The sequence below is a fragment of the Vigna angularis genome, chromosome 6 (assembly GCF_016808095.1).
Source record: "Vigna angularis cultivar LongXiaoDou No.4 chromosome 6, ASM1680809v1, whole genome shotgun sequence".
Taxonomy (NCBI): Eukaryota; Viridiplantae; Streptophyta; class Magnoliopsida; order Fabales; family Fabaceae; genus Vigna; species Vigna angularis.
In genome coordinates, this window is record NC_068975.1 from 37,332,738 (window position 1) to 37,343,560 (window position 10,823).

A 10,823-nucleotide genomic window follows, 5' to 3' on the forward strand; every position below is an offset into this window, starting at 1 on the left:
TATCTTTAATTTGAAGTGGCAATAAAATGATCTATTGCATTCTCCTTTTTCCCCAAAGAAAAATAGTATTTTTAATTTTTCTTGCTTCAGCCAGCATCAGGCAAAGCGAGAAGTTTGTCAATTCGCCATGTCCCATTGTCACTGCTGTACGCTTCCTTTCCTTATCTGCTTCCAACTTCCTATTTTCTTTGGTTTTTCACCTGAAACCTGATTTTAACGATAAAGGTACTTCATTTCTTGTGTTTTTCTTTTTCTTCCTTGCATGGTATTCCTGCATTTTATCTCTGACGTTTAATTGTGTGATGTTTAGAACATAATTGAATCTGGGTATTAGGATATTAACAGATTTTAGCGTCGGGTGGGATGTTAAGTTTCACTCTTGTTTGTGATGTTGCTTGCTTTTCAGTGAGTTTGAAATGAAGGAGATCAAGATCAAATGATTGGAATTGAGATTTTTTAAATTTGGTTTCTAGTCCACGATCGGTGTTTGTGTGATTTGATTGCTTAAAGGGATAATTTGATCACTTTAAGGATTAACTAGTAGCACCTTCAATCTTAATTATGCTGAACATTTAGCTTTTTTACTCGTTGTAGACAGTTACTTGGGATGCAAATTGAATCAAGGAGTGTCAAGGCTACTGTTTTTGATTGGTTCTATGTGATCTGAGGTGTTTGTCCACTGTTTTTCTGGAGGGGAATTTTTGTGAAGAGTTGTGACGTTTGACAATGTCCTCTACTGATAATAATCACGGGCCTTCTCCACAAATTTCTTCCTTTGGCCGCTCTATATATCGTCTCAGGCAGGAACAGGTTCATTCTTTGGAAGAGAATCACAGATCCAGTACCAGGGATTCGGAGCTTGAATCATTCCAAAAACAGGTTACTGATCGATTTGAGGACCTGTTCAGGGCCAGTGATGATGAATTGCTCTCAATTGATTGGATACAGAAGCTCCTGAATGCTTTTATCTGCTGCCATGAGGAATTCAGAGCTATTCTGTTGAACAACAAAGAGCAACTCTCGAATTCCCCTTTGGACCGATCAATCTCTGAATTCTTTGAGAGGCTGGTAAAGGCACTTGACATTTGTAATGCAAGCAGCAACGGGATTGAGAAGGTTCGGGCGTGGCTAAAGCATTTGGAAATTGTCTTGTGTGCGTTGAGTTCAAATCAGAGAGCATTGAGTGAAGGCCATGTCCTGAGGGCCAGAAAGGCACTGATGGATTTGGCAGTGGCAATGTTAGATGAGAAAGATTGCAGTTCAGTTTTTCCTCAGCGTAACAGGTCTTTTGGGCGGCACAACACGAACAAGGATCATCGCCGCCACTTCACAGCTCTTTCTCGATCACATTCGTGGAGTGTATCAAGATCCTGGTCTGCAGCCAAGCAACTTCATTCCATTTCAAGCAATTTGATTCCCCCTCGTGGGAGTGAAATTGTTGCAACAAATGGGCTTGCGATTCCTGTTTATACTATGAATTCTGTTCTCTTGTTTGTTCTGTGGGCTCTTGTGGCAGCTGTTCCTTGCCAGGATAGAGGCCTCAATATTCAGATGTCAGTTCCACGGCAATACTCGTGGGGCGTCCCAGTTACTTCACTTCATGATCGGATCAAGAAACGAGAGCGCCGAAGCTCCAATGGTTTGCTGAAGGAGATAAATCAAGTTGAAAGTTGTATTAGGAACATAACTGATTTGGTAGATTCAGTTCAGTTTCCACTGAGAGATGAGCAGAAAATGGAAGTCGAGGAGAGGCTGAAAGAGCTAAGAGTTGTTTATGGAGCCTTAAGAGATGGATTGGATCCATTGGAGCGCCAAGTGAGAGAAGTGTTTCGGAAGATTATGACTTGCAGAGCTGAGGGACTTGATTACACAGGCTAGGTACGTTATGCATGCAGATGCAGTGCCATGAAAGTGTTGCATTGCATGCAAGGTACCATTGATTATCAAATGTACATTTTACATCTTACCACCATTTTGGAAGGAGGAAGAGTGATTAGATCCGTTTAGCAGAAAAATCAACCTTTCTTGCAATGGATTGTAGTTATGTCAATACTAGTGAAAAATAACGATGATATGATTATTTGTATCTTTATGATTTCTTTGCTCAATCACACACACCCCAAATGTTTTTCTGTGGACTGTTGTCTGAGAATTTGTTTAAGCTTAACTATATTTTTAATCCTTTTAGTTTTGATTACATGTGATATTAGTATTTTGAATTTGTGTTTAGTTAATTAAGTTTATTGTTAAGTTTTTTTATCCTTATAATGTTTGACATGACATGACTTGCCATTAGAAAATAATTTCTTTTATCTTTTTGCAAATAAGGAGATTTTAATTTAGTTTATTCCATGTAAAATATAGTAAATTTGTTTCTAGTGACTTCATAGCCACGGAAGCTTTCTTCCTGCCATAGCAAACAGGTGAGTAACGAATATTTAAAATTTCAAAATCTTCTTAAAAAAATAGAGGGTTTAGAAAAAAAATGGATATATTTATTAAAAAACGTATCAACTATTTCCATTTAAATCCTAATTTCATATTTTATAAAATCTTTTCAAATTTTGTTATTTGCTATTTTAAAGCTATTTTGTATCTCAAATACGTCATAAACCTAAAATATTTGAACGAAAAAAGAATTTGAAAGATTATATGGAAGAAAGTTGCTGAAAGGACTATATTAATTTAATATTAAAAAGATAAATATAAATTATTCTAAGAAAACTTGAAGACCAAATTCATACAACTAAAAGAATGAAAAGTGCAACTAATATTTTTATTCTAGAATATTTCCTTTTTGGTACAAAGTTGGGAGTAACTAAGCATACTAAGTGTTGCGGATAGCAACTTTATATATTTTATTTGAAATAGAGAAGGAAAAAAAGTTAAAATTGAGCAGAAAACGTGTGGGGGTATCAAGAACTTTTTTGAAGTTGCCGCCATTAACAAGTCAAGCAAGAAAATTTTGGAAAGGAGGACAATTCTGCTTTTGTCTGTTGGGTGGTGATGAATCGTTGAAAACTGAAGCAAGAAGGAAGAATAATTGACCCTTTTTTTGGCCTTTATTTACGTCCAGTACAATATGCTTGTACAGTAAAAGACAAATTAACGGTAAGCATGCGCAAATTGAGGCAGCTGATAGAATCAAACTCTTCTAAAGTGAGATAAAAAACCGCAGACAACGGCAAAACATTTGGCATAAAAACAGTTGACACGACACTGGACAACTTTAAAGTGTATAAAAGAGATAGTTTTGACTTTTAGAACAAAATTCTTTGAATTCCAATGGTTTTGTATACAAGGTTTTGCCTATTTTCCTAATCCTACACATGGTGTTGGTTGTGCATGCTAATTCCAACGCAAAAAATAATTAAGTAGTGCTATGATCTCAATGCAGTATTCACAATGAATCTATTCACTGAGTTGTGGAAGTGATGTGTCATGCAAATTTCCTGGTATTCTAATACTAACAAAACAGCTCTGGAAAAGACCACATTATGAACTTGACAAAAATGTCACACTCCAAGAATTCAATATGAGCAGCACGTCCAATAAGTGTGTTGAAGCTCCTCTTGCCGTAGGAGGAGGTTCCGAAGTTAATGTCACAGCGCATGACAACACGATGGTCAGAGTTAGTTCTAAGTTGGTCCAAGCAATTATTTAACATCTCCAGAAACACTTTCCCTTGTTTGGAATAGTCCAACGTAGCTGCTGGACTCAGTTCTATTCTGGCAGAGTGATATGGAACATAACCATCCTGACACGCCATGTGCAGAAAACATTATGATATGATGATAACAAGTTCTGTATTACAAACGTTTAAAGAATGTTTGTTACCTGAGGTGAGGATAAAAGAATCACATTCTTAAAGTTTGTCAGTGTCTTCTTCTGTAGTACAAGATAAAGAAAAGCATTATATATACTTTGACAAAAACCTCGTAAATAGATAAGGCAAGGTGATATGAATTCAATACCTTTGAAAGATTGTAGATGAAGGTGTTCTCAAGATCATGATCATCAGTGAAAGTTAGTTGGTGGATGCATCGTGTGCCCTTGATCTTCTTCAAGAGCCACAATCCTGAATTGAATAGAGAGTTCGAACTATACATATAACCCAAGTGCGGACCAGATATAGAAACGTATGTACACAAGTATCTTAGATATGGCTCCATGATGCTTTCTGAAATTAAAAATAAATGAAGGCATGTTAATGTACTAGTTTAAATTTTGAAGGGTATTATTCTTCATTCCTTCAAAACTCTGTAAATACCTGCCAAAGCTGCTCTCACAATGAGGTTTCCAATAGAATGACCAACAAAGCTAATCTTAATATCTTTCAAGTTTCCAACTCTTGAAGCTCTATCCATCTTCTTTTTCAAAAAAGAGATCACTTCCTGAGCAAGCCGCAATCCCATTTCTCTGAAGTCTTCAGATGTTTTGTCTTCGTTTGACTCAGACATAAGAACATGTATTTTGGGGTCTAATAAAAGCCACTGGTTCCGAATAAGCCGTAAATCTAAATGATGTCCCTGCTTGTTGAAGATGCAGAGGGTGCACTTGGTCAGACAAAACATTAAACAACAAATTTAATCAACTTCTATTAATAGTAAAAAAGACAAAATTATTAAAGCAAACACCAATAACCAGAGTAAATAAGGAAGTTATATTGCATGCCTCCACGCTTCTCTTGAATTACTGATCTACATTTCATGTTACTCGTAAATTTTGAAACTGGGGATTGATTGATATAATATGTACTTGAATCCAAACAAGGTCAACAATCGAATTGTTAATATGTCCACACAAATCTCGTTAGGATAGACTCTAACCTATCTATGATATCATGAAGTAGACTTTAAGCATAATTTAACTCCACCCAAAGGTTTGCATCCACTTATATACTATAAATTGACTATATCTTTTTAGTTGATGTGGAACATCCAACAGTTACCATGTTTAGCAGGTAAGCTGCTATAGCTTTCAAATGAAAAAAGTAGTTTTCTTTCAAAGATCAAAAAAGTAGTTTGTTAACCCCAACAAATTAAACGCCACTGGGTAAAATGAAACCAGGAAAGAAATGTGAAATTGAGGTGATAAAAAGGCTACTGCAAGAATGTGAAGCTTGCCTGAAACCCGTGAACAAAAACAACTACTCTCAAAACATACTCATTTTGTTGTGGGTGATTCCCAGGCAACTTAATTACGGCTTTAGATCCATTTTCCAGGATATGTTTATCTTCGTCCTCAAAAGGAAGGAAATGCGACTTCACATTGGTAGAACGGTACATGTTCTCCAAGCGTTCTACAATAATGATAGGAACACGCAAAGGATCTTCATATATATACATGTCTTGAAGTGATCGATTGTTGATCTGCATTGAATACACACGACAAAAATACAAATAATCAGGAGAAACAAAAGTTGTCATCATAAACATTCCACAAGTAAATAACTACTTGCCTTCATTTGTGCTATACCACGTCTATGAAGTTCGGCTCGCATTGTTGCAGTCTGAATGGGCTGAAAAAGTAAATAATTTGAAGAATTTGATAAGCTAATTCACATGAAGCCTAAATTATTAGTTTCAAACTCATGAGATAATTTAAGAAGTTTAGCATCAGATATAGTGTATAGTGTATAATTACATCATCATTAAACCTTCTTGTACTTGCTAATCTACCACCACGTAAGCTACGATACAATGATGTCCCTTCAACTCCATTACTCATGTACTGGTGAGGCATATCAACCTTGGAGTACATCATCCATATTGACCACTCAGTTCTTCGATCGTTAGCCCATGAGTTACGCAGAAATTCCATTATCTTTGTTTTATTTTCCCTGATGAAGGAATGAGAATAAAAGCGAAGAGAAAAACTGATTTCATTGACTAGAGAGTGCTTCAAGTTATGCTCGAAGATATTTATATGAATTCATCTTTTCTCAGAAAATACGTAGCAACCTTAATTGTATTGGTAAATTACTACATAAAATACCTGTGGAATTTCAGAAATGTATTCCAGATATATAAGAGCTGATTCCCAATAGACTGGAATGAGTTTAGCATATCATCCCAAGACTGTTGAAGGCAAGAAGTATTATTGAGTGCAAAAGAATCTAAAGCATTAAAAAGGCTAATAAAGCATTCACTTTGCCAGAATTATGAACCTCAGCATTGGCTTTTGTCCCATCAGACAGTATAAGTAATTTCCCATCATCAGTATTTTTCTCATGAGCAGGAGAAGGAGAATTTAATGACTTAGTGACATCTGGCTCAAAATTAATTCCAACTAAATCAATAGCTTGTTTAATTCCTCTGCTTATTCTTAAAAGGTCATCAAGCAGGATATCATGTGCAGCCATCAATTCTTTGACGAGCGCAGCCTGGTTTGAAAGAATTAGATACAACTGTAAGCAAATGTATATTGAGATAAAAGTTGAAAGAAATTAAGAATCTTATTCAATACTGTAAATCACATTTACAATATCAAATCAAACACTTTAATGAAGCAAGGACTGCTGCTATGAAGTTATAAAATATTTTCTATCATAAAAGAACACACCTTGTTTAACCTAAGGTAGTCTTCGCGGTGAGTTCCTTCAGAAGCCAAAGAATTACTGGTACAATAAAATTAATATTTTTCAGAACATAAGTTATGTTACTATCTAATAGAATTTATGGCAATGCAATGGTTGCTACTTGAACCATAAAATATGACAAACCTTGGTACCTTCAGTTGTGGTGTGCGATAACCAGATTTTAGTAGACTGATATGAACACTAGTATCAATAAGAACTGCATGGAATGCATCAAAATATACAGGACAATATGAATGCAATCCCAGAAGAGCTTTAGGAGGGATTCTATACTCATGAGCTGAAGCTGCACATGCATTCAATGGACTTTGTATCTCTGGCCTGCTCAATTACATAACAGTTTAAGAAGTCAGAACCTCTAATCCTCATCAAGTCCAGTTCAATCTGTGTCCCATCTGTAACTTTCACTAAATAACAGAGCGGGAGAAAGAGGATAACTAACCCCATTTCAGGTGTTGGAGTGTGAAAGAGCTCAAACTTCAAGATAACAGCAGAGGATTTCGCCTGTGGATAAAAATAATCATCAGCAAAAATATTTGTTATAGAAGAATTAAAAAAAGAAAACATGGCACTTCAAAACATGAATAAGTCATAACAGATTTACATTTTTCCACATTATCAAAAGGGCAGAAGTATAATTGGGTGGAGGACCTAAAATGAAATGAAAACATCAACTCAATAGTGCAATATAAAGCTGTACAGTTCATTTGCTAATTAGTAATAAAAATTCCCTTGAAAAAAAATTATCCTCTGAAGGTGACATATACAATGATGAAGGGTAAAAGACACCATAGAAAATATGTCCTCCTCTACAACCCAATGTTTCACGCAATTGCATGGCTTCTGATTTTACAACTTAAGATATTTGGATTTGAGGAAATGTTTTTTCTGTTTTACAATATATACTTATTGCTTCTGCCATCAACTTATTGACTGAGATGAACAAAGGTGGTAACTATCATCAAATGTCAAGGTAATTTAATTAAAGCTTAATGTCAGGTGACCTGCACCTAGGTACACAGCTTTGGATAAGCAACTCTAGAGAGATCACCACACATAATAGTCAATGCATGTTTATGCACTGATTATGACACAAATATAATAATACATTAAACTTTTCATGTGTCAAAGATCAAGATCATGTATGTCTTTAATCTGTAATGAGATCTTTGTATCAGTTCTCACTGTATTCTGCTTCTTTCAAGAATTTTAGAAGTATGTCAAAAGAACAATAAGTTTGGTCATTTTCAGCGACACTGTTATTGAGCACACAGAAAGCTTCACAAGATCATATGGTGCTTAAATTTGTGTTGGTTGTGATAAGACTGTTTCTAACACTTCTTTTGTACTTGACTGAGACTGTTGCTTGGGTTGGTTAGATGACAAATAAAAAGGTCATCCTTCATTGCTTATGTATAATACAGGTTATGGTTTACATGGAAAAATAACAGCGAGAAATTAGAAGTTACCTCATGTACGCCATAAGATAGATAGAATGAGATCATTATAGAAAGAAATACATCCTGCCTCGCATATCTGATCCGGAATGATGGTGTTGAAAAACTATTATCTTTATCATCAATCATCCAAACTCCACAAAAATTGTCAGCGCTAACTTCAGGAGCTGCAGCTCAAAGAAAAGATGGGAACCAAGATTTTAGTCAGTCTAAAAATATTGTGCAAGGTGGCAAACTAACTGAGCAAAAATGTAAACGCCCAACATATCCAGCATGCTAGTTCTAATGTCTCACAAAACCAAGGGGTAATGCAGTTCAAAATAGTAGACAAAGAATTTGAGAACATATCCCAATCAAGAATAATATGAAGTTGGATACAGAAAAATACACAGGCACTGGAATCCCCATTCCATATTTGTTTGCACACAGATATCCTTGTCACTAGCTGACAACTTCTCCGAGAAAATGAACAACATTAGCAAAATCATTCAAGGAACAAAAAGAATAAGCTCAAAGAATCAAACCTGATTTGCTTGTATGATAAATTAAAAAAGAAAACGGAAGAAAAAACAAAAAAGTTCTGTTCCTTAGCCCAGAAAAAGACATTAACAAATCAGTATCAATTTGTCGCTCATTGATATAACCTTTTTCTTGGAAAGTCAAACCTAATTGCAAAAAATTCAATCATTTGTTTCCAAACGAAATAACAAAATTCCGCAACTTCAGCACAGCACAATGAATGAGACATATACATACGAGTGATGCCCATGTTAAACTCCATTCAGCAGCACAAAAAGAATACCACACTCATCAATCATCACAACAAATCACTTTGGTGTAAAAATTGAAATAGATATAAAATCAGTAGGCTCCATGTGAGAAAATGTTTGTGCAGAACCCAACCCCTCCACCCAAAAGGAGCCCTTGAACATCACAGGCACAATATCTCAGGACCAAAAAACCTAAAGTCAACAATTACAAAAGCCTTATCCCATCAAGTAAGGTCGGCCACATGAATAGCCCATCTGGTTAAATACCAAATTCTCAAACTGAGGAGCATAACTGCAACCAAATACTAACATTTCAAAATATTATGAAATTTTTTTTACCTTCATACTGAACAACCCGTGCAGGAATCCCGGGATAGGAGTCGTCATCGTCCTCCCATCTCATGGTAACCTTGATTCTGTACCATCTGCACAGCAACAACAAGAATAAAAAGAACTTGCAAGATAAGTTTTTTAATGTACATAAAACAAAACCACATGAATGACAGAAATAAAAGCTTACCCTTGTTCGAAAAGGTCGAGATTGTGAAACCTGTGAATGTAAACAGCAACTTCGTAAACAGCATCCAGCATAGGGAGTTGGTGATTTGACTTATCAGAGGGAGGTTGGTGGTGGACATTGGACAACCTTTTGGTTGACAAATTGGTTTGATCCAAACCCACAAACCATCCTAGTCTCCTAAACATATGTAGTGTGTGGTGCAGGCAGACACAGTGATACCGAATGCCCAAATGATCATCACTTAGAATTTCAATGGAAGTTGAGCAAAACCCATTAGGTGTGAATAAAAAAGAAACAACTTTGTCATCCCCACCTCAAGGTTATTTCAAACTTTACATGGAAAATATCAAGGCTGAGAAGAGAATTGCAATGTGCGTGGGATGAGGGGATTTGATTAGTTATAGTTGGAAAAAGTTGGGACTAAAGTGGAAGAGGGGAAAGGAGTGTAGGCGTGGAAACAACAAGAATAAAGCATAGTAATAGCAATTGTTTTTCCTTTTTTCATTAATATTAAAAATTGATGATTTTGGTTGGCAATGGTGCGCAAGAGAGGGACCCAAAGAGCATCATTTTCGTCAACCCTTTATGGCAGGTGATGTTTTGCTGTTTTCTAATCCTGAAAAAGATCAAAAAAAGGTAACTTTGAAAATGGCACCAAGGCATGTTGTCGTGTCGGTGCTGACACACCCCATTTCTACCTTTCCTTTCATGAAAGTTTCAACTTTGCAGATCGAAATTAACTGGCAGTTTCCTCTTCCATCTTCTACTGTTACTTTACCCTATCTTCCGCTGTCTCTCTTCTCTGGCTTCAGTTATTGTTGTTGATATCATTCTTGCTGATGATATTATTGTTGGAGATATTTGTAGCATGATACTGTTTGGATTTGTTAGGATAATATAAAGGATTTTTACAATCAAAATATTACTGACTAATTAAAAAGAATAATTATATACTTAATTATTTTTATTGTATTTAAATTAAATTTTGTATTACTTATAGTTTTAAAAAAATTGACTTTAAAAGAAAAGATAGATGCGACAGGATAACTTACAAGTATCCATGTATTCAAATTGATGTACATGCACAACTTTAGAAATATAAATTCATATTTTTCCTCACTTTTTCAACTGCTCAATTTTGCTGGGATTGAGAAAATATAATTTTTTATCATTATTTTTTCTAATTTCAAGATATTGTTATTGTTATAAGAAGTCAAAGAGAAAAAGTTTGTCTGTTTTGTTTCCATTTATTTACATAGTGCTGGGTTGTCATTGAGTCAGTGCTAATATTTATGAAGTGGTTTACTTTCCTTATTTTTAGTTGATTAATCTAAAATCAATTTTAAATAATAAAAATTAAGTTGAAAAGTATCTTCTTAAAAAGAATAGCAATCTTAATTTTTTTCTAATTTTATATATAATATTTCTATTTTGTTTAAAGTATATTAAGAAAATAGAAAAGTATCAATATTTTAAAG

At 35.0% G+C, this 10,823-nt stretch overlaps 2 protein-coding genes across 5 annotated transcripts; one reads left to right on the forward strand and one right to left on the reverse strand.

Moving 5' to 3' along the window:
* Nucleotides 1–24: 24 nt before the first annotated feature.
* LOC108342107 (protein ROH1) lies at nucleotides 25–2,187 on the forward strand. 4 transcript variants are annotated; one of them, XM_017579813.2, is made up of 2 exons: nucleotides 25–146; nucleotides 599–2,187. In XM_017579813.2, exon 2 carries the CDS (start codon nucleotides 727–729, stop codon nucleotides 1,876–1,878), a length of 1,152 nt encoding a protein of 383 aa, XP_017435302.1. In that variant the 5' UTR covers nucleotides 25–146; nucleotides 599–726; the 3' UTR covers nucleotides 1,879–2,187. The 4 variants fall into 4 exon arrangements, with proteins under 4 accessions (XP_017435302.1, XP_017435300.1, XP_017435299.1 ...); XM_017579811.2 differs by having other exon boundaries at nucleotides 35–146; nucleotides 595–2,187; XM_017579810.2 differs by having other exon boundaries at nucleotides 47–225; nucleotides 595–2,187.
* A 1,048-nt stretch (nucleotides 2,188–3,235) lies between these two features.
* On the reverse strand, nucleotides 3,236–9,883 carry LOC108341158 (uncharacterized). Its single transcript, XM_017578812.2, has 15 exons — nucleotides 9,346–9,883; nucleotides 9,165–9,250; nucleotides 8,068–8,222; nucleotides 7,041–7,102; nucleotides 6,725–6,919; nucleotides 6,565–6,619; nucleotides 6,170–6,385; nucleotides 5,998–6,080; nucleotides 5,647–5,842; nucleotides 5,462–5,521; nucleotides 5,127–5,372; nucleotides 4,271–4,529; nucleotides 3,975–4,180; nucleotides 3,838–3,888; nucleotides 3,236–3,757 (listed from the first exon to the last, which is right to left on the reverse strand). Exons 1-15 carry the CDS (start codon nucleotides 9,528–9,530, stop codon nucleotides 3,467–3,469), a joined length of 2,346 nt encoding a protein of 781 aa, XP_017434301.1. The 5' UTR covers nucleotides 9,531–9,883; the 3' UTR covers nucleotides 3,236–3,466.
* Between the last annotated feature and the right edge of the window lie 940 nt (nucleotides 9,884–10,823).